Source organism: Micropterus salmoides, unplaced genomic scaffold, assembly GCF_014851395.1.
Source record: "Micropterus salmoides isolate LMB-PRFRI ecotype aquatic unplaced genomic scaffold, ASM1485139v1 Ms_hic_scaffold_3, whole genome shotgun sequence".
In the NCBI taxonomy this organism is placed as follows: Eukaryota; Metazoa; Chordata; class Actinopteri; order Centrarchiformes; family Centrarchidae; genus Micropterus; species Micropterus salmoides.
The window spans coordinates 7743394-7771182 of record NW_024042261.1 but is presented as its reverse complement, the minus strand read 5'-3'; the positions used below and the strand labels follow the sequence as shown (position 1 = coordinate 7771182).

General features: G+C 40.8%; 1 protein-coding gene and 1 long non-coding RNA gene across 4 annotated transcripts in view; one reads left to right on the top strand and one right to left on the bottom strand.

Annotated features, from left to right (window-relative positions):
• Nucleotides 1-23186, bottom strand: part of LOC119882640 (alpha-2-macroglobulin) — a 33632-nt gene extending 10446 nt beyond the window's left edge. Inside the window, exons 1-24 of one of the 3 annotated variants that reach the window (XM_038692784.1) lie at nt 22952-23186; nt 19678-19858; nt 18566-18722; nt 17379-17431; nt 16286-16306; nt 13573-13741; nt 13379-13463; nt 12388-12508; nt 12180-12294; nt 11988-12097; nt 11270-11425; nt 10762-10998; nt 10290-10353; nt 8782-8927; nt 8459-8608; nt 7962-8198; nt 7210-7297; nt 6953-7112; nt 4775-5000; nt 4439-4565; nt 1992-2113; nt 1283-1334; nt 447-530; nt 99-275 (exon numbers count right to left, since the gene is read on the bottom strand). In XM_038692784.1, the coding sequence (XP_038548712.1) occupies nt 99-275; nt 447-530; nt 1283-1334; nt 1992-2113; nt 4439-4565; nt 4775-5000; nt 6953-7112; nt 7210-7297; nt 7962-8198; nt 8459-8608; nt 8782-8927; nt 10290-10353; nt 10762-10998; nt 11270-11425; nt 11988-12097; nt 12180-12294; nt 12388-12508; nt 13379-13463; nt 13573-13741; nt 16286-16306; nt 17379-17431; nt 18566-18722; nt 19678-19858; nt 22952-23034 (3121 nt within the window). In that variant the 5' untranslated portion in view covers nt 23035-23186. Of the gene's footprint in view, nt 1-98; nt 276-446; nt 531-1282; nt 1335-1991; nt 2114-4438; nt 4566-4774; nt 5001-6760; nt 6906-6952; nt 7113-7209; nt 7298-7961; nt 8199-8458; nt 8609-8781; nt 8928-10289; nt 10354-10761; nt 10999-11269; nt 11426-11987; nt 12098-12179; nt 12295-12387; nt 12509-13378; nt 13464-13572; nt 13742-16285; nt 16307-17378; nt 17432-18565; nt 18723-19677; nt 19859-22951 lie in introns of all 3 variants that reach the window. The other 2 variants (XM_038692786.1, XM_038692785.1) reach the window with 2 other exon arrangements.
• Nucleotides 23187-23266: 80 nt separating this feature from the next.
• On the top strand, nt 23267-27137 carry LOC119882641. Its single transcript, XR_005440527.1, has 2 exons — nt 23267-26216; nt 26342-27137. It is a non-coding gene; the product is annotated as an uncharacterized LOC119882641 (long non-coding RNA).
• Nucleotides 27138-27789: the final 652 nt, after the last annotated feature.

Here is a 27789-nt window from a genome sequence, read left to right as displayed (position 1 = left end):
CGAGTGGGCTGCATTTTTGAAGCTGATGACGGTTCATTTAAATGGGATATTTCTTTATCCCATTCATTGTTAATCGCAGAGGGGACAGACCAACTCACCGCTCTCCAGGAAGCGTGTTGCCTTGTCCTGAATCTTCTCAGTCAGCTGACCTGTGCTTTTCAGGTAGTTGAGGATGAAGATGTTGGGAGCGAACAGCACCATGTTCTGTTCCCCGCAGCCGTATGGCATGGCCAGGAGCTTGTCCAGGTTCTTCATGGCTCGGCCCATCAGGTCACCTGCAGAAGCAAAAAGAAAAAGATAAGAGATTACATTATACGCTGCCAAGATTTTATTTTTTAGCAGGCTGGTACAGTAGACAGTTTTAGCTGATCATCCACCAGATGCACATGCTAAGGTCCTGATAGCTGGAGTAAAAAAAATGAAAGGGGAATTTAAGCGTCACTAACCCAGTACAGAGACAGAAGCCCTGGCTGATCCAGCCACAAACATCTCAGGTATCAGAAGGGAGATTTTCTTCTCCACAGGCCCCTCTGGCAACACAGAGAGCAAAAAAGATGACACATAAATGATACACGAGGGAGTTTGGTAACAGTTTGACATTTTGGGAAATACACTTATTCACTTTCCTGCCGCGATTTAGATAAGATCATTACCTCCCTCATGCCTGTACGGGAAATATGACACTACAGCTAGCAGCTGGTTAGCTTAGCACATACAGTAACCCCTAAAACCACAACCTACCATTTTTTCACTCAATGGTTTTATTACAGAAATATAATAAACAAAATATAACATGTTAATTGGTGAATTTAGAGGTGTTGGTAGGAGCTATCTTTTGACACAACCTGGCCAGCTGTTTCCCTCCGTTTCCAGTCTTTATGCTAAGTTAAGCAACAGTGAAAGCTGAAAAAGTGACCTTTTTTTCCTAATGAGCCAGTGTATTCATGTAGCAACCAAATTACAGCGGTTTTTAACCTTTTGTTTCTAGAGAATTATCAAACATTTCATAACATACATTACTTACAGTATCTCTGATCTGACAAACAAATGTATCTTAATATATCTGAGCGGCCAGTAAGAATGAATTATCCCTCGCACCCAACAATGTGAAAACTTCAGCCTCAGACCCTGACACAGGTGTCCATGAGAGAATGAGAGCTAAAGACAACATATCATTTGTTCCAGTTTTTACTCTGCTCTGAATGAGCGGATCAAGATGGCCGTTAACCCTGAGGCGATCAGATACCTGGCGCTGATACACAGGCCAATTGTGAACGCTCACCTGCGGGACAGAGGAGAGCGTTGTGACTGACCATCTGTGGTGTTCCTTCAGCCTTGAGGAGACAGACAAAGAGAATGGTATTATTGAACTATATTGATTTCAGTAAAAGGCAACAGAACAAGTCCTTGTGTGTATCTATGAACACACACACACACATTTTGTTTTGATTTAATCCCACATGCGTCCTGCTGCCCCAAATCCTCTCTAAATGACCAAATGTAGATTAATGCAGCTGAAAATTGTTCCCAACAAATGCATTATTTCCTCCTGTTTCAAGTAACGTTTGCTAAAAACTGATTCTTTTTAAACAATAAAACTACATGCTGCCAGTTTTATATTTATGTTTTCAGTAGGAACAAATGGGCCATGTGCCACAAACGGGGTATATAGAACACTGCCAGCCTTATTCTTTAAAAAGACGTGGCGAAACCAGGTCAGTCAACTCATTATAACATATAGTGATATATTCATGTTGTTTAATATATAAATTCAAAGTACATGAAATTGGGAAAACAATGCCTGCACACTGACCAAGAAGTTGGTTCACCAAAAGGAGCATCTCCTTAATTTAAAAGCTGGTTCTAACATTTTGTACACTTCATGTTCTGGATCTGGACACACACGCCAAGATGGGTGTCAAACCATTTCACACTACGATCTTTTGTCGTGTTTTGCGAGAAGCTGCTCCGATGTTCTGACGGTCACTGACCTCCACCAGCAGGTTGCGGACCACCGTGTCGATTTGGCCCGTGCTGGGGACAGTGGCCACCTCGTTGCCACACAGAATGTCAGTCTTCAGGGCCTCTGCGCTGACCTTCAGATTCACCTGACCTGTGTGTACACATACACAGTCTTATTCCGAAGGCAGGGCTGTATTGATTACCGCTCGTTGTCACACTGTCACATTTTGTGTATGGAGGCAAAACTGGCTTCCTGTCTGTTTTCCAATCCAACTAATTATCCTCCCTGTTCCTCCATCCCTCCTCTCTGTGTTTTCCTTCCTCCCCCAGTTTCCTATCTTATTTGCCCTCATTAATCCCCATTTGTTGCCTTATTATCCTGCCTCTCACCCATACTGCTCTATCTCCCACCCCCTCCCTTCCCTCATAGCCCACAATCCTTCACACAGAGGACAAGTACAGATCACCCCCCGAGGGAGAGGTTTCTGAGTGTTTCGTCAGAGATACTACCTGACTTGTTAGTACAAGTGATTGTCAGCATTCCTCTAAGGGGGAGTTAGAGGAATGCAATTTGACATTCATCAGAGCCTCGTCTCCATCCCTGCTGATGGAGGCTGATAGAAATCGTCTGCTTTCAGGCCAGGCAGCGTTACAACAACAGCCCCCTGTCTTTGCTTCCAGCAGTGCAGACGCAGCAGCTGTCAGTGCCCTTAATACAGATTAATTAGCTTGTTCTGTCTCATCTTTGTTCCGTCCAATATACAACTTACACTTTTAGTGACAAACAACATTTCATTATAAAGATGTGAAGATTGCATTATATTATTAGTGACAGTGATAACAGGCAGTAAGAGGAGAGCTGTTCTCTTCTTGACAGTGAAATGTTGTTTAATACAGTTTTGAAGGGCAATGATATGAGTTATATTTTGCATGGATATAATGTCACAATTAGACATTTTTTATATAGAATATATATATAGGACTTATTTTTCTCCCTTGATCAGCCTATAAGGACACTTTCAATAAAGCATGTGCTGCACTGTGTGTGTCCCAGCGTTGGATCCGCATTCATAAACCTATGGACACTTATTTTCATTTCCCTGTGGAAATTCTTGGTAATCCAATCACACCTTTACTGACGGCTTTTAAAGAGGTGTGTTAAGTAAGCCAGAGACTCTTTCGAATGTAAAAGCTCTCAATAAACTCAATATAAAGCATTGCTGCAAAAACTGTTCTTGCGCTTTTATTTTGGAGGCACAATCACTTAAGAGGAAGTAATTATGTGAGTAACTGTTGCTGTCATGACAAATCTATTTCAGCATCAGCCGCTATCAATTTATTTACTTTTTTGCTATCAAATCAATCTGGCCTGCGGGCCGCCTATTGCCGACCACTGCCATAGTGTTTTAGATTAGTGAATGCGTGTTTCATACACATTCACAAATTTAATTTCATACCTTTCAGTTATCCCATTTGCTCCCCTTCCCTGTGATGATCATATCTGCTTTCATTGTTGTCAGCTAGGTTATTATCTTTATTATGTTATCAGTATTTATATGTTTGCTTTTGTTTTCTCCTTGAAAACATATTTCTCAATCAGCTTTATACTAGGAGGGATGAGGTCCTAAATGAACGAACTTCTTTTCGCCAAATTGTTGCCAAACAGTTTTGGTTATTTCACATAAGAGATTTCATTGTGTGTTTTTGTGGGCGGAGCTCATTAGGACCAATCAGGATGAATCATATTTGGATATAAAGCATTAAATTCCTTAAATAAATAATGTTACAAAGAAAACTTCAAATTTAGGCCACAGCTGAGGGAAAAGTTAATTAGATTGTAAAGGGCTGGAGCCAGGATTTTACAAATACAGAGGTCAGAGGTCCAAGGAGCCCCTCCATCCCATCATAACTTTGAGAGACTGAAAAAATCTGTACAAAATGATGCGATTAAATTGTAGATATTTTTCCATGTGCGATTCCTTCAAATGTTCTATCATATGTTTTGTAATATTTTTGCATTAAAAAAACAGCGATGAGATGTTCTCCCCGTAATTGCTCTATTATTAAATTAATCTATAACATGTCAACATCCACAATCCCAGTCTCCTCAATATAGCAACAGCACTGGAGGGGAGAAGATAAGATTTATTTGGCATTCACAGATCCAGATAAAGCCTCTCCTACTGAAATAACTAATTTTAGGATTTGTTCTGCCTTGGTTGTTGGGTGGTCCAGTCCTCCATTATAAGAAATGTCCTGCATTCAAAAGTATTTAATAACGTACACTGTTGGGTAAAAAGTCTAATATTTTCCTCTGAATTATGGTGAAGTAAGTGTACTGTAACACTTTCAGATTGATCTGCACTCACAGCTGCATAACTATTCAGCGAAAACGTCACTTCAAACTAAAAAATTTATATTTATTTCTAAATTAGTGGAATTGAGACAACATATCTGGTCAGCTATCTATTAATACCTAGGGCAGTTGGCGTTACAATCCATGAGAAGGTCCTGCTCTCCTCCCCGCACAGACACACACTGTACTGGCAGCCATCACATTTTCTGGCAGCGTATTGGTCTGAATCAGCCAGTGTAATCTTAACCTGTAGACAGAAACAAAGACAAAACATAGAAATACTCAGTGTCAGAAATAGAAATATATGAAACATTTACATATGCAAAGAAAGAGGTAAGTCAACATTTTAATTATAACTGTTTCCTATCATTTCATTGACAAACCGACATCCAATCATATCAATCATACATCATCATTCTTGTGAATTCATTTAAATAAATTCCCTTTAATATTTACCATAATGCATTTGGAGAGATAGTTGAAGACGGTGGCTTTGAGAGTAAACACCTCCCCTCGGATGACAGAATAGGGCAAGGTGAGACTGACAAAGAACGGCTGGAAGGCAGTCAGTCCAGTGCTGGGGGACACGCCAAAGCCCACAGGGGAGACGCAGAAAGCTCCAGCAGCCCACTTAGTGATGGTATCAGGGACCGTCTTTTCCACATTCACTGACCCATTGTCTCTGTACAAACGTACAAGCACAAGTCAAATGAATGAGTTCAAGTAGCACTGAGTTTGCCTTAAAGTTTATGAGTAAAAACATGAAACAGAAAATATTATGACAATCTTTGTTAATACATGATGAGATATCTTGTGTTTCTGGCTTGGGGTAGGGGGGCAAAAGAAGAAAGCTCCATCCTCTAGGGAGTTCAACTGCTCAGTAAATTTAACTGTAATGGATTACAAGTGGACATTGTTAATTATGTTGGTCAGAATGCACAACCAAGCAGGAGATACCGCTACCAGGAATTAAGAACGGTGTCTTTTGGGGTGGACAGGAACTCCTGCACCACCCGGGCACCCAAATACAACTAACAAGAGTAAGAATCTACAGCCACTCTAGCAGCTCTGAGAGGTTGTACTGATGGAAATGCTACCATTAGCATGCTAACATGCTCACAATGCCAACGCTAACTTGCTGTGAAACAGGTATAATATTTACCATATTCACAATCATTGTTCGGCGTGTTAGCTTGCTAGCTAACCAAGGTTATTACAAATTATAATGAGGGTGGGGGGGGGGAAATGTGTGCATGACATGTCAAAACATACAGTAGTCGTCGAGACATTTAGTCAAAACCACAAATGTGGCGCTAAAGGAAAGTTCATGGATATCATGGACGTCTGGTACAAAAGTTCATGGCAGTCCATCCAATAGTCTCATCCAACTGACAGATTGAATATGCCTTCTTAAAATAAAACTTGAACGAGTATCTGATGACAATTGTTGGGCCACTGTCAATCAAATATGTTCAAACCATAACCGAACAGTCTCGATGAGTTATTTTATTAAGTTTTTTTTTGTGTGTTAAAAGCTTAATAAATAATAGGAATGTCTTTTCTTTAAATTGTTGCTTCTTTGGTCATGACTATTTAATTTTGCAGAAAAATGCTTTTAAAAAACAGGTTTTCAGGGCCTTTATGGTACAATGTGTAAGAACTGAGACTTCTTGCCACCTGTCGAATTCATACTCCAAAAATATAGGGGGGCAGCATATCACATATCATATCATAACTGCTGTTAAGTTAGGGGTTAAACCAGAGTTGGTGATTGTTGGAACAGGGGAAACACTAACAAAGGTGGTTTTGGTTTGTTTATTTTGTTTTGTTGTTTGTTTGAGTGTTTTTCAGTTAACAAGGCAATTAGTTCGGTGAAAGAGGGAAATCTTAATTCAGAAGGTATACTCTATAAAGCTTTGAGAGCTTGTGTAATGTAGCGAACTTGCCACTGGCACACACAAGTCCCAGCTGAAACAACAACACAGAAAAACAAGACAGACCGGGGCTAGCTGATTAGCATACTAATATTCAGTAGATCTGTATCTCTGCAACACAGTACATAGACGTTTTTGACATGACGTCACAGCTGTTTATGTTCATTTTTTAAATATTTTTAACTTAACTTCTGGCCAAATCTTACACATTGCACCTTTAAGTTTTGTATCAAACAATGCAGCTTCTCAAAATATGAATAGTTGCTGTTTAATATCATTGTAAATTGAATATCTTTGGGCCTTTGGAATGTTTTTTTCCACAACTATTTTCTGACATAATCAATAAAAAAAAGTTGTAGTATGAAAAAGTGAAAAACATGTCTTGAACGACATAACAAACTCAACATTCTTGCCAACACATACTATGTCAGTGTTCAAAATGCTAAATGTCAGCAAATAGAAATAATGTATGAAGTGCTGATCCTTTTCATAGGATATATTTTATTACCCCACAGTAACTAGGTCCCAGATCCAGGTTTCAGGGAAGAATGTCCTCAAGGTCTCCTTCTTCTCCTCCTCTTTACCTCTCAGCGCACCACCTGAACTCTGTGGCATCATGTTGAAGGCCATGGGAACTGGAGAGTCTAAAAGATCTAGGAACACATAGATAAAAATAATCCAATTACACAACTAAACTTACCCAACAGAAACCAGCTCCCAGATCCAGGTCTCAGGGAAGTATGTTCTAATGGTCTCCTTGGTCATTCCAGCTTGATCTTCATCAGGTGGAGAGTCGGGCATTTGATCTTCAAAGGCCGCATAGCTGTATGCGACATCTTCTGCATGCACCATCACATTTTCTGTTGTTTACAGTATAATGGTATTTTACTGTTCTAGGGTCAATTTCAATGGGCAGGGGAGTCATTGGACAAAACCAGTGACTAACATAAAACATACCATCATAGTAATATAAGTCATGGTTCCTTTCATGGCATTTGTAAGGTTTTTTCACATCGGAGTTGGTCACAATTTTTATTCCAATTTCCTAGAAGAGGAGAGAGGGAGAAAGAAAGAGATTCTAAAGTCATATACTGTAGACGTTTTGGTCACTGCTGATATAAACACACAGAATGAAACAGACCACAACTATAAACCTCCAGTAAAGTTTGAAATGACAATCAAATTACTCAAATAGATATAGACAGAGAGATAGAAATAAAGAGACATACAGGGATCGCAATAGGGATAATATATCTATCGCTGTCGATAGATGAATATAAAGATTGAGATATAGACATATACTATATTGCCAAAAGTTTTGGATCGCCTGCCTTTACACGCACATGAAGGTTAATGACATCCAATTCTTACTCCGTAGGGTTTAATATGGAGTTGGCCCACCCTTTGCAGCTATAACAGCTTCAGCTCTTCTGGGAAGGCTGTCCTGAGGTTTAGGAGTGTGTTCATGGGAATTTTTGGACCATTCTTGTAGAAGCGCACTGAGCTCCTGAGAGCTTAGTGAATTCTTTCCATTCCATTTCATTGTGTTTTTAGAAGCAGACTTTTGGCAATATAGTGTAAATTGACCCATACATTTTTTTTTCATCATATTCTAAATTTATTTTCATATAAATATACAACTGACTACTCATCAGTGTCAACATCATCACTTGCAGCCTGTTCTTTGATAGGCAATCAAAATTTTCTACTTTAAATATGCTGTAGACATCATTCTTCTGATTGGGCCTATAGTAGATTGATCGCTTTGCACGACCAGCGTTGACCCCAAGCTCCGGATCTGGTTGGACTTCTGGCTCTGGTTCTGGTTCTATTTCCGGTTCTGGCTCTGGCACTGGCACTGGAACAGGGAAGCAGGGATATGGTTCAAAGTCTTCAACCTCATAGGAGTATCCCGAGAGCTTCTGTAAAGGGAGCTGGCCAAACACCTGTGCAAAAACACACACACACACACACGTACATGAACCTGATACAAGTCATGGGCAGCAGGTACAGGCCAGCCCATCACCCATATGATGAAGGTCTACATAATCATGTTTTTAATACAAATAAATGTGCTAGTCTACACTATATTTTGTAAATAAATAAATGAGTACTATTTCCACTTTTCTCATGTCTGAAATCAAGGCATTGGTAAAGGTACCAATGGTAACATGGGTCAAACTAGCACTGAGGATCGGTGTCGTACATAGTCGATATTGAGTTCCTGCTCTTGCTGCAGCAGGAGGACGCTCTGGTCTATGGCTCTGACAGAACACATGGAGCCTGGGTGAGCCTGGAGACTGAGCGTGGTCTTCTCTGCTGGAAGCTCCTGGAGAGAGGAGAACTTCAGAGACACCTGCACAGGAGACACCAAGGTGGAGAGTCATTAATTTGAGAGCTGATTAGAAGAGGTCAGGTCACAATAACCTAAAATGAATGTGTTTTCATATTTGACTGGATGTCAAGTCTTGGAATCATCTAATGTAGCTTTATGTAACAAAAAGGCCTAATGGGTCCCTCAGGTGGTACCTTGTTGTTGAGGCAGAGCTGAATGGGGAAGTCCTGGCTATCGGCCACAGTCTCCCCACTGGGCATCACAGTGTAAACTACCACTTGGGCAAATGGTGCCAGGTTTGTAACCTGACGGAGTGATACAGACAACTCGCCTTTGTTGACTGAGCCATGAAACACAGAAAGACAAGGAAATGTGACTGTCAAAATACATAAAACAAAAAATATACCTTCTTACTTTGCTAATATCAAATCAGATATCTGTATATTGTTTAAACAGATATCTTTTTTGCACATGGACAAATAATAATCTGCTAGGTTAGCGTGAAACTAAGCTACGTAGGTTTGCCTAAAGCCTAGCAAATGAGTGTTTTTGCCTTTTATTTGATAAATGATATGGAGAGTAACAGGAAATGCGGGGAAAGAAAGGTGGGTCCTTGGCTGGTTCTTAATGTTGAGGTTATGTGGTATGTACCCTCAAGCAGTTGACACCATGAAGTTAAAAGGATAAAGGAGGGCAAATTCTATGTTTTAGTAATTGTCACCAAATCCTAAAATAAGACTAAAACCAACCAAGTATTTGTCAATCTCTCAATCATTTCCATCATTCCCAGCCTGACTGTGGCTTTTTACCCCCAGGACCCTGAAATGCCCCGCAGAACTAAAGTGAAATGCAGTGACGAGTTAAAATTCCCTCAGGTATTATTCTCTATAACTAAGACGGCCATCTTAAAAAGATAAGTCTTATGAAAATTTATATATCTTAGTCCTCTCCCCTTTTACTCCAATGTTTTTTAAAAAACTAAAAAACAAAACAGTGACCTACATGGTTAACACTGTTTGACTTGTACCTTTATTACCATGAACGCGGCTATTGTTTATGTTGTCTGTCAATCTCGCATACAGTGCTCTGTACTGTAAAATGTACTACTACACAATATCCACAGCTAAAAACAAACAATACAACTGCATATTTCTGACCCTTTTTTTTAATGTGGAGACACTGGATCACATGACTCTAGGGGGTAAGCAAGAGGTCGAACAGTGAAGCCGACCAAAGCCTGTATGGAGGTTCCATGTAGGCCCAAATATGATGCCAAAACCCTGAGACATCCTGTCCCATTATAAACTCTCTGAATCTAAAAAAAAAAACTACTCAGCCATCAGTGTTGCTACGTTGTTTGGCAGGTGAGCCTTGTAGGTGGGCTGATTAAACAGTCACGATCCAAGTCGGACAAACACACTGAGCCAAGAGCCTTTTTGTTGTGCAGCACAGTGCAGTTATGCAGCTACCAGAATTACGGTGTTTCTGCCGTTGCTCTATGTGATTAAACCACGCTTATGCTGCGCGATCATGCAATGTCACTGGTGCCAACAGGAAGTAGCCCTGTAGTACTATTTTGTTGGTCCATAACTGCCTTCACTGCTTTCCATTCAAATCTGCGGGGTGGCTTTGTCCAGTAATATACCGTCTTTGGCATGACTTCTTGAATGTTAAAGGGTTTGTTAAAGTAACCAGTTTTTACCAGTTCCTGCTTCAACCTCAACTGGGACACGTCCATGCTGCACAATTCCTCCCCTAGACATCACCTATGAAAAAGCATAACACAGGCAGAGACATTTCATGTGTGTTTTTCACACAATTCGCTGAGGAATACTGGAATCCATTTTTATACACTGTGTACACTATACACAATTAGATCCACCTCCTGTGGAAAAAGCCTTTTCAGTGACTGAGTAAATAGACTAGGTTTACTTACTAATTAAAAACATAATGTAGGCAAGGTGTGTTATCTAAGTTAATTTGAAACACAGTTAGTTCAAATAAAGCATACTTTGAACACCAGATGTATATTTCTACAAATGTAAATAATCTGCGGGATATTGCCCCATTGTCTCACTACAGTTGTAGTGACAGTGTCAGGATAAGTGCTGAACCACTGGGCTCGTGGTCACATACTGTGTACAGTAGCTCATAACCCATGACAAGAGTCTTACCAGGTAAAAGAAGTCAAGGACTTCCTGTCCCTTCTTTATCTCCTCCCCCTGGATGATGTACTGAGCGCGCACAGTTGCATCTTTGTCACAGGAGATCTTCCCGCTGACGTGCATGAGCTTCAAAAAACTACTGCTCTTGGAGTAAAATTCAGCGACGTGGTGGTAGGCCGCCCTGTGCTCCGCTCTCCGCACATTATGCACATATGGCTCGCTCGCTGCAGTCTTTCTAGACGTCGCCTGTTGACACAACAAGTCAAATTTTCACTCAACCTTCACTTATCGACATCTTCTTAACTATGAACCAATGTTAAGCCAATTCACAAAAATAAAGGCATTTAAGAAGAATGTGTTGTTCACCTCTGACGTGATCGATATGATGGAAAGTTTCCTTAATTAGATATTGATAAATAATTGATAAATACTGAACTGGTTACTAATAGGAAGCCCTTGAAACTGAATTGATTGTTCTGGGGTGGGAGTGGGGGGACTGTGACAAGCAATAACCAACCTTTAGATTCACAGTGTCTTTCCAGAGGGTGGTGTCCAAAGAAAAGGAAGCCATGCCGTTCATGTCTGTAGTGAGCGTAATGTTTTGTGTGTCACCGACAAACAGATACACAGCCTCACTGGCGACAGGTTTGCTATCTGGACCGACCATTTTCACCTGCAAACAATTCAGAAAGCAGAGGCTAACCCACAGCAGACTTTCAAGATGTGTCTAGACAAAAAAAATTCATCATTCCCCAAAATACTAATGATTTTGCCACTCCTTTATGGTGCGGGTCATTTAAAGGTTTAAGGCTAAAGGATTTATTCCCTCTAGAAGCATGAATGTGTTGAATAATATTAATGCTAATATGCCTTTTACAGTATGAGATATCTTATGTGCAAAGATGATAAAGGGTTCGTCCTCTGGTTACTAAAAACGTGATCAGTCTTCTGTTATCTGCCCATTAGATAATCATCTTTCACGTGTACTACTAGAGAATTATGGCCAGGTGGTGGCACTAAAATAAAAGGACATTTAGAATCATTAAAAATCAACCTCTGGCGACCTCAGCACTAAATTTTAAAGGAATCCATCAAGCATTTGTTGAGATATACATTATTTCAATCTGGACCAAAATGGTGAATTGACATCGTCACCCCTAGAGACACACCACTAGCATAAATAAAAATAAATACGCATCTTCGCTTTAGCTACCAATTGTCATGAGGGTGTTTACCTTTCCTTCGAAGGGGATGCCAGGCTTGTACACTGCAGGTACATCCTCAAAGGTGACAGTTCTAATGTGAATGCTAAAGCTTGTCCGCCCACTGCCTTTCAGAATGACCCCTACATGGAAACATCAAACAGATCACAGCTCGTTAATAAACAGTGGGGATTATAAACAGTATCCGGCAGTCAGTCAACCTACCTGTGCCGTATTCCTCCATTTCAGCATTCACCTCAAAGCTGTCATCGTACACGGTCTTGCTGAGGGAAAACTCTGTCATGTTCACAGTTTGTGTGGCACAACCACTTTTATCTGTCTAGAAAGTAATAACAAAAGTCAATTTAAAATGAAAAAAAAAATGGAATTAGTGGAGGAGAACTGTCACATTTTAATTGTCTGGAATACTCACTGTCAGTTCATATGTCTTGCAGATGTCACTTTCTTGGATACTTATATACCAGTAAAAGCGGATGGCCTTTCTACAAAACACTGCCTTCACTGAACCAACAACTGGTTTCCCATAGGTGTATCTGGAGGATAAAGCACAAGAATACAGAGATGCTTTTTTAAAGGATCCTGATTTTAGTATTTAGTGGACATTTATGTTCTTCCCATAGACAGCAACTGCATCACTATATCAGCACTATATCCATCATGTCAGATGTTGATGACACTAACTGCATAACTGTTTAAGTCAAACTGAAAATAAAAAAAAAATTTGCTTAGAAATTAATATTTACACTATTTATGTATTTTTCACCGGAGGCTCAGCAATGTCAACAAAGCTAAATTGATAATTAAAACAATTAGTGAGCTGGACTGAATATTATGAGGTTGTTGTCACACTTCATAACAGTTAAACTGCAGTAAGTAACTTTACTGTAGTGAATGGGTCTTCCACTGTGGAGAGTATCGTTAAAACGTCAGTAAATCTAAATTGAACGTTACGAAGCAAACAGTGGTAGATCCGTGCTAATGGTGCTAGCTGCTCCTGCTTTGCATCAAGGCTAGTGTAAACAAATCTCTCCACATTTGCTTTGTAGCATTGCATCCTTTCTTGCAGACTAAATCAACACTTTAACATAATAACGGTGGTACACAGGATAGTAATGTGGATTGCGTTAGCACACACACACCTCTCTAAAAAAGTTTTATCCTCTTTGAAAAAAATTTTACTATACACAATATCTGCAAAAAACTACTGAAAATATAAACTGTAAAGTTTATATTTATAAGTATAAACTGTAAAGTTTATATTTTCTTACACAAAAGGAATAAGGATTACGTTTTCAGTTTGACTTATTTCAGTTTGAATTGGTTACTTATGTTGGTTACGTAAATTGCTCCATCTAAAACTTCAGTGCCATTGTTAACCTAAGTCTGTCCTGTGGGACACTCACTTTCCACAAATCTGTACAGTTGCCTCTTGGTCCAGGATGGTTATCACACTTGGTAGATGAACCTTTACCTCATACTTTGGCAAAACTAAAGTAAAAGGAAAAGAACGAATAATCTTACAGCTGAAAAACAACATTAGTATTTGAGGTAATGTGGGATATTATTCTATTTATTTTAGCATGTAACTGCAGCATACCATATTCCTTGATTTCAAAAGTGTGGGATATTTGCTCTCCTTTGTCCGTCGTGGCTGTGATCGTGTAGGTTCCTTGTGCAGCCTCAGGAATCATAGGGTGTGAAAGATCAAGGATGCTGCTAACAATGGGCTTATCCAACCACTGGGCAATGCGATTTGAATTGGGTTCCTACATAAAGACAGAGGGACATTCATTGAATGCGGAGTTCGGAGCAAGTGTCTATCTGCTGCAGGTGATCAGCATAAGCAACAGAATTTCAAGAAGCAAGGAATAAATTGATGTATTGAGTATTTAAGCACAAAAAACAGCAGTTTGTTTTTTTATCGAATCATCGAATGGGGTCCATGTGCCTGAGCGCGGTGAGTCGGTCCGTAGAACCTCTCCCGGAGCCGACTCACCGGCTTAGGCGGGATGGGAGGGGTGCAGTGCTAGCCCCGCCGCTATAGCCATAACCGCAGGGAAGTCCTGACAGACTGAAGAGGAATTTATTTGCTCTTTAGAGATGGCCGAGATGGCCGAGATGGCCGAGATGGCCGCGGTAGAGGTGGCCGACACAGAAGACAGGCTGTCTGCATCATCAATGTTCGGGGGCGGCAGGGACGGCAGGGAGCGTGGAGCCAGAGGAGGTGGATGATTCGGGGCTGGGGCATCCTCCTCAGCGGTGAGGGGATCCCAGCGCTGCTTTCGCTGGATGAGAGGAATGGCTGGGCAGTCAACACACAGCAGCGGCTGGCAGATGCCGTCTCTGGTGTGGTCCCTGCCGAGGCATTCAAAGCAGAAACGATGAGTATCGAAACCGGTGATCAGACAGGCAAAGGTGAGCTTCAAGGAGCAGTGACTCCATCCGTGGAGGTGAAAGGTCAGAGGGTGGTTCACCGTCTGTCTGAAGAAAAAAGGATGCCTAGCAATAAGGACACCGTTATTTATATGGAGCGCATGTACAGTAGTGACGTCCAATTGGTCGGCTACTTACAGTATGCAAATTTCAGTGGCCGAGTACGTGCGTGTGGTAGGAGGAGAGGTACTACCCATAGAGTCCAGGAGAGGGAGGAGCCTGTGTGAGATAGAACCCTCACAGACTAAACTGACTTCACCTGGTAAGTGATTGAGTGCAAAAGGCTGTAAGGGCTCAAAATGCTGGACACAGAAATGGGACAGCACTTTGCCACTTTATTTTACGTTTTTGCCTGACTTTTAAGGCTCTTGATCAACATAGTGAAGGGGAGGTAAATGTCAATCTACATTCGTCAATATTGTTGGTCAAAACAGCATCGTTTGCCAAAAACAACAAAATGCGTTAGTTTAGTTAGTTTAATAAATTAAGTGTATAATAGGGTGATTGCGTTTCTCTGACTTAGTGTGTTCTATTTACCATCTTAAATCTATGTTAAGAACAATTTTAACAGCGTTGGTTTCCATGCTTGTTTGTTTACCGTTCTTCTTCTTCTCTTTTAAGGCGGATTTGCTGTGATTTTTCTCTTGCTTCCGAGCTTCCCCTGGCTCTGTTTCACATCACAATATGCACTGTGGGCAATTCCCTCAGGCAAAGTCTGCAGAATTGCGGACTTATGAAAAGGGTTTAAAAAGGTTTCAAATTATCCACGAGAGAGCCCTCACACACTTGACGATTTGACAGTGGGACAGCTCTAAGCCCTCACAGTCTTACTGCCTCAAAGTCTGTGAGTCTGTGAGTGTGGACATCGGGATTGGGTCGGTGTCCCGGACTTGGATGGTGTTGATGTATTTTTTGGTACTACCACAAGGAGTCCAAAGTTATAAAATCCTAAACACAGCAACTTTAAAATGCTGGTCTCAAAGTAACGCAAAACAAATAATACAATATTGCATAATAATATTAACAAATGTGTGTGTTTTTTTTATTTACTAGGTTCGGGGGGTCCAAAAAACAGGAATTATTATACTTGTGGGGACCGCCCAGCTTTGGGGGACCAAAAGGCTGAATCCCAAAAGTTTAAAGGGCTGTTTGAGGGTTAAGACTTGGTTTTAGGGTTCAGGTTAGAGTCAGATAAGGTTTATGGTTAGGCATGTAGTTGTAATGATTAAGGTTAGGGTAAGGGGCTAGGCAATGCATTATGTGAGAGACATGTCCCCACGAAGATAGTAAGACAAACAAGCGCGTGTGTCCCATTCATCTTGTATTTTCATTGAAACATAAAATACTTTTTCATGACTCATCTTGTCATCATAAATACTAGGGGTATACATACATTTATCCAGTCAAATGTTATTGTGGATAATCATTATATTAACCATAATTGATCACTATATACTTGCTATAGCATTGGAAGTGTGTATTTGTTAAAAAACAAAGAGGGTGGTTCCTATTTTATTCATTTCACCCTCCGCCTTGGATCTTCATCTAACAATGTTCCTAAGGGAGGTGTGGGTGGAGGCCAGTTACAGTTACTATAGCTGTGTGTCACTGTAATATTTCCAGAGATCTATGGTGACTAGTGATCTAATCAAATCTCTAAACAATTTGATCACTCCCTTCGCCCCCAAAATGATACATGCCCCACCCACATACTGTATTCTGTTTCACACAGAAACACATTACAGAAGCTAAAGATGCTATAACTCGTTTCACTGTGATTTTAAGCAACTAGTCAACAGCTGGCAGGAGAGGTGCCGTGCAGGGTCTCATAGGTGCCTGAGCCAGTCTCTCACACAACAGCTTTCAGTAAATCTTACCTGGAGCTCCACCACTTTGTACTGAAAAAGAAACAAAAAAACAATCATGTAAACAATGATGAGCTGCACATAGAATTTGCACATTACACACAATATGCAATCAGTATACAGCTGTACAGCTTTCCCATAAAAACGTGTCAATTTTCTTCTCCCTGTTTATTAAGGAGTATATGTTTTTACACTTAACACAGTAGTGGTTTTAAACTATAGTTCACAGAAGAAAAATCATTATCTTGTATATTCATCATGTGATGTGCATAAAGTTTTTTTTTTTAAATAAACAGAAGTGCTGTGTAGTTGGCGATATTCACCATAGCTGAGCAAAGAAAAAGCCCAGCCTACAGGAATCCAACTTCCTTAGAAAATCCAAGGAAAGAAAAATTTGGTTCACTTTTTCAACACACCAGACCCACAAACTTTGTCTATACCATCAAGATCCCAAAGCCTCTGAAGACACCAAATACTTCAGGCTGATTTTTCGGGGGGGAACGTGTGTATAAAATGATATACAAGAATATTTTTATACTTGATGTAAAGGTGGAGCCATAAAAATGTTTTGAATATTTCACTCTTATCTTGGATGAAGTGTTAGAAACAGCAGCTACATAGTGTGGGATACTGGCATACAGTGTGGGTAAAAAATAAACACAGATTTTAAACAAATTACAGCTTCATTGTTTCTTTGGAGCGGACTGACTACTTTCTAGCAAGCGACCCTAATCATATGACACATTTGAATCAAATTCACATTCAGTGCTAGCAGTTGTGTTTACAGCCTCTCAACACAAACGGAAAAAGCCTTGAGCCCGTATTGATTCAGATGTTTGGGTCAAAAGCAGTGTGTGCCAAATGAACTCTGACAGCATGTTTATCACACTACTCCACACAGCGCTTCACACCCACGCTGTCTTCAAAATCAACAAACAGCCCTCCTTTCACCTCCCACTCTCCTGAACCAAAATAGACCTCGCTCGTCAGATTCACTGACTGCTTGGTAGAAATCACACCAGATTACAAAGTTCACTGGTTGGAATTAGTACACACATCATAGATCATATTTTTTGAAGAGCGAAAAGAAAGAAATAAAACTTACCACTCGATCTACAGGGATGAAATTGGTATCCATAGAGACGATTCGGAACTGGACTTTAAAGAAAAGGAAAGACAAAAAAATTACCGTCAAGTTATTCTCTAAAAATAACACATGGACAGCAATACAGTAACATGAGTAAGGCAAACAGCCCACTTCCCATTGAGTGCCAGCAGGTGGGATGAGGAGGGATACATTACTTGCATGGCACAAAACAACCACTACTACATTTCCCATCATGCAACTCAATAGCATATTTTTGAGAAACCCTCCGTGTCTGGTAAAAATCTGTTTGAAACGCAGGCTTTCCATAATCCCCAAGCACAAGCCAACCCTACTGACATCACTACCAAATAGTCATTTTCCCAGAAGTAACAAAGCTCGTCCAGAGCCACTGACGACATTGAAATGTTTTTACAGGCTGAGTAGGGCTAACCATTACGAGTAAACTGAGAAAAAATGATCAAGTATGCCTTTCACTTAAAATTTTAAATGGGGCACTCAAATCAATTTTATTACAAGGAGTTACCCTATTGACATCACCTCTGATGTGGCTTGAGACTTCAAATTATTGACAGAAAGCCTGTGTTATTGGGGACAATGAGTACAAAAAATGTTGCATTGCTTGACCCATACCAGGGACTAAACGTCAGCTAACTTTATGAAAGTGCAACACCAAATTTGTGGAATGCCCCTTTAAGAAATACCTGTCCTAATAATACCAGTTGCTTCACACAGAGACGACAAGATGGCTGAACAATAATAACAATAATAATAATAATAATAATAAGGAAATAAGATGGTTCCAAAGGACACATTGTAATTAAGAAGAAACAGCCCACACTAAATCCACAGAATTTAAAATCCATTCTTGAGAAGTGCAGCAGCTCTTCATAGTGATTCGATTGATGTTTCTTTTAGATTTTAATGCACACAACTTCTGTGTGCTGAACATCATTCCTAAAGTTGTCAAGTTGTGGCTCAGCATTATGCAGATATCATAATGTAGTCCAAAATTGTGCAAGTGCAGCTGAATTGGTAAGCAGTGCAGAGAGGATAATGTGGGCTGGATGAACAGTTCGACTGCAGCAGCGCAGCAATTCTACCACATAAGAGGAAGCTCTAACACTTTAAATGTCCTCTTAGTGGACATGGTCAGAGTAATAATAGCACAACATTTAACACCTTACCTGTCTGGCCAGGTTTGTAGATAGGTTTATCAGTCTGGATGATATGGATGAAAGCAGGAGGCTCAATGAGGATTTTGGACTTCTTGCTCAGCAAAGCGCTCTCACCCTGAATAGTGACATTAATGGTGGCTACGGTTCTGGTGCGCACTGTTGGGACCTGAAATACCAGAAAACATGCATCTGTCAGAGAGGACCATGGGATAAATGAATCTTTAGTTTAGAGTAAAAAGCACAAATTGTTTCTGGTTGACAAGTACTTTTCTAGACGGAATATTTTTCTTGTTTGAAGGGAGTTTGCAGTGCAACATCTGTCAACTTCAATGATTTAAAATTAGTGCTTGGAAGCAAATCCATCAGAGCTCTGCTGAAATTGAGCAACAACAGGCCTCTTCCACTCTACGAGCTTAACTATAAGATGCCGTTATACTTATGTAGCATGTGTTTTCACTTGCTAATGGAGCTGCTATTACATAACAGGGACTGGAACCACTTCCAAAAGTTGTGAGTGGGTTTTTTATGTGTGTGTTGTGAGACTGTGGGCAGGGGGCAGGGGGTGTCTTCCAGAGGAATGCAGGTACATAGCTAGCCTGTGGCAGAAAGCAGCCTTTGTTTAGTTGCAGATAGACAAATGCCAGACTAGGCCTGCAGCAGGGCCAAACACAGGGGAACGAAGTGAAACTAAGTACTATTGTCACTCAGCTGATTGGGGTCGGCAGGTCGTTTCGCATCAATATGGAGCAAAGCCCGTAAGTTGCATAACAGCGAGCAGTGGTGTAACAGGAACCAGAGCAGTAATTTACAGAGAACCATTGGCGTTGACAGCCTTGTTCATGGCGCCGGCTGGATAATTAAGTAAATAACGACGCCTCTATTTGTGCCATTAGTTTAATGAAGGGCAAGGGGGCGAGGAGAGGAAAGTAGACTGTGCCTGGGAACCTTACGGATGTATTTAACCAATACAAACATTAAAAGTTTAAGATCTTCTCTACCCTGCTGCCACTGAAAATATAACCAAATACAAAAAAGCAAATAGGTTCTAAATGTTTTATTTATCTTAAATGTAATATGACATGGCACTCTGCAAATTGCCAAACTGTGTGTACACATCAGACCTGGAAGTTTAAGCAGCGGTAAAAGTCCTGTTTGACAGCTTCCTCCAGGATGACGGTGTTGCCAGAGTCCATTTCAAGGGCAATAGTCAGAGAGACGGGCTCCGTGGGGCCGTGGATCTGGGCACACAGGGTCTCTTGTTTCCCTCCTCTTACCTGGGAGCTCACCGTCACAGCAAAAATACTGCATGTAGAGAAAGGACACAACATTAGTTTTAAAAAGGATGTGATGTGCTGCAGACCAGAAGAAAACATGAAAACCATACAAGTGCTACAGTAAAAAGCAGCCCAGTGGACCCAGTGGAATGGATTTTTATTAAGCTTTTTGTTTCTGTTTTATCATCAGCAGAGCAGGTGAAGTTAATTAGCACATATTAAATTAAATTAAGGATAAGACACATGCCATTGGTGTGGAAGACCTGGGTTTAATTCCAACCGTCACATCCACTACTGTGTCCCTGAGACATCCACACTTAACCCCTAGTCGCTCCAGAGGTGGGCAACTTCTGACATATATATCAATTCTAAGTAGTTTTGGATAAAAGGTTCAGCTAAATTATTAAATTAAATTATTATCATCATCATATCAATTAGTCAGATTACTAGATGTAATGTGAAAGGTGTAGGTCATAGTGAGGAATTACCACCTCATTGGTTTGGTTTGGCTTCCCACTTGGATATGTTGTCCAACTACAAGAAAACTTTCTCACTGCACTCAAAACATTGTTTTTTGTGGGGTGTTTTTCCTTCTGCCACAGCAGGCAGCGTTTTGTTGTGGGTCGGACTGTACACTACCTGCCCAGCACTAAACAGCAGGCAGACAAAGTTAGCGGCTAACTGCAGTAAGCTGGTGAACACGAGCCAGATACTTTTTCTCACTCGAGTTGGTGGAGACCAAAACAGAGCTAAAGAGTGAACATTGGACTTCATCAAGTAGCCAGGAACACACAATGAATGCTAATGTTACGCTTTGTCTGTTGAATGTGTTAAAAAGTAAATGTAAGCTAATGCATTTGCTATACTGCCTTAAAAGGGTGTTAATATGTATAATGTATTTATTGCTGGTTTCTGTAGCCCCCAAGTGGCCCCAGAAAAGTCTGTTATTACCATGCGGGAAGCTTCCAGTCAGCAAACTGATGCAAAGGTTGAATAATTACAATTTTTAGCACTGTTGCATTGAGCAACAGGCCTACAAGAGGCTGTTTGAGTATTGAAGACAGCAGAGATAACACAAAACCTAGATAAAAGATATCAGTCTCTGTGGCCCTGAGTGGCTTCATGGAGGCCTCCTGCAATCAATTCTGCCACAAAGAGAACAGACGATAATGACTTGTATAAATATTAAATTAAAATTCACATTCAAGACCCTTTCTCCATGCACAGCGCAGACATCTGGTGTGGTCTGCTATGGGATTTCCCAGGTTGTGCCGGTTGATTGATCAATATGTAGGCCTATGTTTTTGACGACCCATAACGGCTGATTACAAGGAAACATACAAGATTAATGAAATTGTGCAGTGTCTGTTTAACTTAAAGGTACCCTATGGAGTTTTTGATATGAGCACAAGGTTTTTACAAGTAGGTCCCTGTAAACAATGCAAGCTTTGACATAAACCAGGCAGGATTTAAAATATGAACATCGGCTTACAATGGCCGGTCAATCAGGCTAGAGTGACTCGTACCCACGGCACTGTGTAAATTCAACCAGCGCCATTGAAAAAGCTTATTAGGAGTTGGCTGTTCACTTTCTCTGGTGAGTACATTTAGTTTTAAGCCTGTTCGCTAGACAAAGTTATCAGCCCAGTTAAAATGACTGAATTACAAATGCACCTAGCTAAGCAGGTTAGCTAGCTCCACACATGGCCGTTAGCTCCACCGTCTCGTCCAAACATGGTCACGTCCGGTGCCGCTGGTTGCAAAACCTCAACAGGCTTCAAAAGTCCACTAACCAACGGGTGACGTCACGATGACTACATCCACTTCTTGTATACAGTCTATGGTTATTACAGGTGTGATGTGCAAAAGTGGTGGAGTGGTAACTCAGTAAATAGCCTTTGTACTTTACTTGACTATTTCCTTTTTCTGATGCTTTATACAACTTTACTCCATTTAAGAAGGAAATGCTTTTTTTCTCATTACCTTAAGGGTACATTTATAAAATAACATCAGTAGCAGAACAAGTACTTTTACTTTTGATAATTGAAGTACATTTTGATTATAATACTTCTGTACTTTTACTGAAGCATGATTTTGAATAAAGGATTTTTACTTTTAATGGAGTATTTTACGTGGGGGGTGTACTTGAGTAAAAAGTACCATTACCATTATTACTTCTACCTCTGAAAAACATCAGCAATGGTTATTTGGAATGTAGTGTTATTTCAGCATGTTTTCTAAGTAAAGTACATGGAAGGACATCCTAAACAACCCTATCATCTGGATTCAACCAACCACTCTGCTGAATATTTTGTGTCTGAGGCTGGTTGGCACACAGGGGCATTCTGCTGCCAATGAGAAATAAAGGACACATTTAATTGAGTTTTGGGTGGTGCTGCTGAGAATATTGATGCCGTTTTCGCCAGAGAGGTAGTTGCATGATGATAAAAAGTCATTTGACTCTATTACAAAACTATGAAAGGCATCTGAGTCAGGATGACCACAGTGCTATGTCACACGGGCCTGCAAAACAAGGGTCAGAAGAGAAATCAATATGCAGAAACAGGGAGATTTTGTCTTTATAACTAAGAGCCAACATTTTGATTTTAAAAAAGCAAGACATCTGTTTGGCCAGACTGCCTAAAAGCAGCAGGGCAAAACCAGTCCCCTCCTGAAACTGATAGCTGGATTAACCAAATAACCCCTTATCAGTCATCCCTCTATGTTCCACTTTGACCCAATACTTTCAGCAGCTATGAGCAGATTATTAATCAAATGTTTGTAAGTGGTAGCAGATGGAGGAACTTTGACACACACACGCGAAAACACACACACACACACACACACACACACAACACACATACTGGTGGGACCGCCCGTCTACACATTGCATAACAATCCTGAGGCTAACTCGGACTTTCTGCCTCACCAGTGGGACGATGCTGGATGTTGGTTCTACAAATACGACATGATTTTTAACTTTTTGCGAACTTCATCATGCAGCTTCTCACGCAAACAATGGCGCGTGCATTTGGCATCTACTGGCGTGACGCACAATCACCAAGCAAACTTTCTCAGACTACACGAGATGCGGCAGTTTGTCAAAATAACTTCTACTTACGTCTCATTGAGGTGGGCCGATGTCGCAGTTTGCAGGAGCGCTGATGCGATGATGACAGCAAACATTTGGAGGACAGGTGCCATGTCTGCGCAGCAGAGTCGGCGCTTTGCAGGCAGCGGGACAACTTGAGCGGACCGGACTGCACCGGAGGAGGACGCGTTCCAGCCTGAAACCCCCACTGAGGGCCGGACTCAGGGAGTGGGAGAGAGACTGAGACGGATGTGCAGGGTACAAAGTTGCTGAAACGGAGGGGGCTGTGGTGCTGGTTTGCTGTTTATACCCCCAAACCACCGCCACCCCCTCCCTGTTTGAGTCACTCCCCCCAAAGTTCGTTGGACCTTTGCAGCCTCCTCCCTATTCCCAAAGGAGTTTTACTTACCAAAAGTTGAATCACACAGCCCTGTCTGCTGCCAGTCCACTCCTCCAGTTTCTAAAGAACATGAGTGAGGGGTAAAGAAAGAGCAGGTCAAGGGAAGGTGAGAATACAATCACTGTCTGATGCAGGCATGTAGACCATGCAATTTTTAGCACTGTTGCATTGAGCAACAGGCCTACAAGAGGCTGTTTGAGTATTGAAGACAGCAGAGATAACACAAAACCTAGATAAAAGATATCGTCTCTGTGGCCCTGAGTGGCTTCATGGAGGCCTCCTGCAATCAATTCTGCCACAAAGAGAACAGACAATAATTACTTGAATAAATATTAAATTAAAATTCACATTCAAGACCCTTTCTCCATGCACAGCGCAGACAGCTCTACATTCTGGTGCTAAATCAACTAAAGATTTCTGGTGTGGTCTGCTATGGGATTTCCCAGGTTGTGCCAGTTGATTGATCCATATGTAGGCCTATGTTTTTGACGACCCATAACGGCTGATTAAAAGGAAACATACAAGATTAATGAAATTGTGCAGTGTCTGTTTAGCTTAAAGGTACCCTATGGAGTTTTTGATATGAGCACAAGGTTTTTACAAGTAGGTCCCTGTAAACAATGCAAGCTTTGATGTAAACCAGGCAGGATTTAAATTATGAACATCAGCTTACAATGAGAAATGAGAATGGAAACGCACTCGACATTTTTGGTAGAGCTCAATGATACACAGTGGGTTTTGGTGAGTAACACTGATTTGATTTGTTTACAAGAAAACTCCACAGGCTACCTTTAATGTGTGTCAAGCTTCAAAATCAAATTCCTGCTGTTGGAATGCTCATTTAATGGGGTTCGCTTTGATATGAAAACACTTTAAATAGCTTCCTCTGGTTTAACAACATCATCATCATCACCACCAACCTCCTCATCACTCTACTAACATTAGGATCCTGCAGATGGGGTGAGGTAGCTCTACCACCTTTTTTTGTTGGCAACAACATGTCTCAACCAATAACCAGAGGGAATTGAGTCATTTAAACACACAGTTGAAAGAATCCGGCACAAGGCATCGTGTGTCAAGGACATCTCAGATGAGGCCCGTCGTCCTGTGAGACGCAGGAGTGGCTAAACATGAGGAGAATTTCTGGCAGGATATTAAAAATATCCTGTCTGAAACGCCACACTCCCCTGTTGATTCTTCACTGTGGACATTCATTTCCATGCAGACGTGGTGTCGTCTGACTTTTCCAGTTTGTAAATACCTGAATGTCTGTACAACAAAACACAGGGCATGTGCTGAAAGTGTACTGTGTTGAGTTTTATCATTCATTTCAGTTATTTGGAGAGCCAGTGTCACTCTTTATTCTGGAGCTGGTATAAAAATCAACAGTCTTCATCAACACAGAGTGTTACGCAACTGCAAACATTCCTCCAGCTTAGGAATATTTTCCTTTTTTTTACCTTACATATACAAATTGTATATTCTCACATTGCACTATTATAGTCTTTTTCTATACATTCAAGTTTAAACCAAACATTTGATCCTATGCTGCTAATATAATGTATAATTTTCTACAGAGAAATAAGAGATATTTTCTTTTACATTCACAAGTGTGCACCATGTTATTGCTGTTAAACAAAACCTTGTATCAACCTATTAGCAATACATTTGGCAATGTACTTCTCAAATTCTGCAATGGGCTACATGTGGTATATGACACACTATTAACCCAGGAAAAGTCTTCACTTCACACAAAACATGATAAATCATGAAGCTGGAATTCGAGGTTTTCATGCAAAGACAATATGTGAAACCCAACAACAAAGCCCACCGAGTATAAAAATCAACAGCACGCAGTTTTCATCAACACAGTATGTTATGCATGCATTCAGAGCTGAAAAAATTACTAGAAACATTACAGCCGAGCGCAAACTAGCAAGTTGTTGGCTAGCTAACCAGCATTAGCTCAACATGCAACCAGAAGTCTCATTTGTGAATACATTAACTGTTTCTGCAAGTGTCTGTAACTTTCAGATCACATGCTGGTAGAGCTTACAGTCAAAATGCATGTAGCTGATTCTTTGCTGAGGCGCCTATGGTTTGCAGGAGGAACCCTATCTGTGCACTATTAACCCATCAGGTGGCTCTAAACTGTATGTAAGCCAAGCATATCAATTTTGTAGAAATTCATATTAAAGGGTTATTTCTAACTCTGTTACACCTGTTTGCTTCTCTACAGGAAGCGACGTGGGGAGGTGACAGGCTGTCTTTCCTCCAGCTCTTCTTTTATCTTCTTTTATCTTTTGTCTCCTCCTGCCTTTGATCTCTACAAAAGTCAATCAAAGACAGGCCTGAATGGAACGGTAACACTGTACAATATTTCAGTATTTGGTTACACTGACTGTGTGCAGCACTGTGCTTATATTGGTGTCGTATGTCTCCACCGTGCTGCACTTGTATGAGAGGTTTTGTTTTAGGTAACTGCAGACTGAGGTCAGGAACATTCCTGAGGACAATTAACGTGTGTGAAATCTGGGGTCTGGGAGCAAGGTAGCACTTGCGGTTGAAGATTCACACTTTACATGTCCACTAGGTAGATTATTTTAGGACGTAATGGAGCAGAGAAAATAGGAAGGGTGTTTAGGCCTCTGTAGCAGCAATTTAAAGTGATCAAGCTGGCCATTAACAGCAGTTTAACAGCTAATCGTATGGCTTCCATAGTGGCTTTAGTGCAGTCCAAGTATCACTGGCAATTGCTTTTATACTTTCATGGATCATTGTTCAAATGAAACAGTTGTAATTTCTTTCTTTCTTTCTTTCTTACCTATCTTCTCCCCTTCCGTTCCTCTTCAGGTGATTTGAAAGCTTGAAAATCTCCCAGACTGGAGCTTCAAGGTCTCTTTACACAGTGGGACTAAAGTCTATTCTTTTTCACTGTTTATTTTGTACACATGAGTACATTTTACTCCTAAAAATGGAATGCGGTATTTTTCTTGTAACTGAGCATTTTTCCACTTCAGTTTTCAGTTCTTCCACCACTGATCCCACAGAGTTGCTTATTTCTGACCAAAGAAATGATCAAGCACCACTTGTCTCAAGACCTCCAGAGACAGGACACTGCCTTCTACCTTTGGTGTGCTGCATGTGACTAAAGATTTAGACAAAATCTACCCTTAAGGTACTGTAACATTATTAATCCTTTTCATTTTATAACATTTAAAGCACGCTATTTTGTTTGTTTTTTTGTATACATGTTCCTCAGCATACATTGTCTACTCACTGCAAAACAACCCCCATCATGTTTATTTCTGTATATAATTAAGACCTAGAAACACAATTTTTAGATATAGTATAAAAATCTGCTTGTTAAAAAGGCTTTAGAATGAGATGTCTGCAACATCATACATCACATTTTACCAGAATGCATATTGACAGCCCTAAAGGAAAATTTGTGATCTAGCTTTCAGGTGGGCATGGGCATAGGTGGGAAACCTGCTCCACCCTGCCTCCAGTAGCTGCCAGTGGTTCCTAATTCAGGAATATTTCGCTATCTCAGGGCGACTTATGAAGATACTCTACGTCCCATGAATGAAATTTAATATATTTTTGGTAACTGACAGAAATACCAGCTGTTCATAGCTTTCTTTAAAACATGTTTGAATCATATTAGCATGACCAAAAATGGCCAAAACCAAATGATAAATAGTGAACCTGGAACTTTGGAGGAAGTTGCCCACTTTGCCCTGTCGGTAGATCATGTTCTGAGCGTTTCAATCACTGAAAATTAAATGAATAAAACACATTCACAGCACTGCACATCTGAACGTGGTGTGTGTGTTCACAGCAGCAGGCAGGAGAGGGCAGCAGACATTCGGGCTGAGAGCAGACTGTTTGTTTCATGTCTCTCATCTCCAATCCAGGGAGGGGCTCATTAAATCTGGCTCCCCATCTCTGGCTGATGAATTCTTTATTAAAACAATATGTTCACCCTGTGCTCCTACAGAGATATCATATAAAAGTTCAATTAAGTGGGGCTTGATGATCTCAATCAGATGATCTTTTACAGCTAAAAGCTCCCTCTACACGGTCCACTGGAGCCTTTCCAGAGCGATTGTACACACGGAAAAACAGTGAAGGAACATCCACCAGCGAATAACAAAGGGAAGTCAGACGCTGCATGGGGATTTAGATGTTCAAAGGAGCAGCTTACGCCTCTGGGCCATGCAGGGCCCTCTTGAGTCGGAGAATGAAATCTGTTGTTTAACAAGCCTTTATTGGAATCCACACTTCTACCAAAATGTTGAAGATCAGGGACAAACAGAAACCCGCAGCGGCAGTACATGAGCCAGCGATGAGCACAATCCCTGAGAATAGCTGTCAGTGAGGCCATATCAGACTGTATGATTCCCATATTGGTATAACAAAATCCACGGGTTGTGTGTGTTTGTCTCAGTGTGTGCAGAGCTCT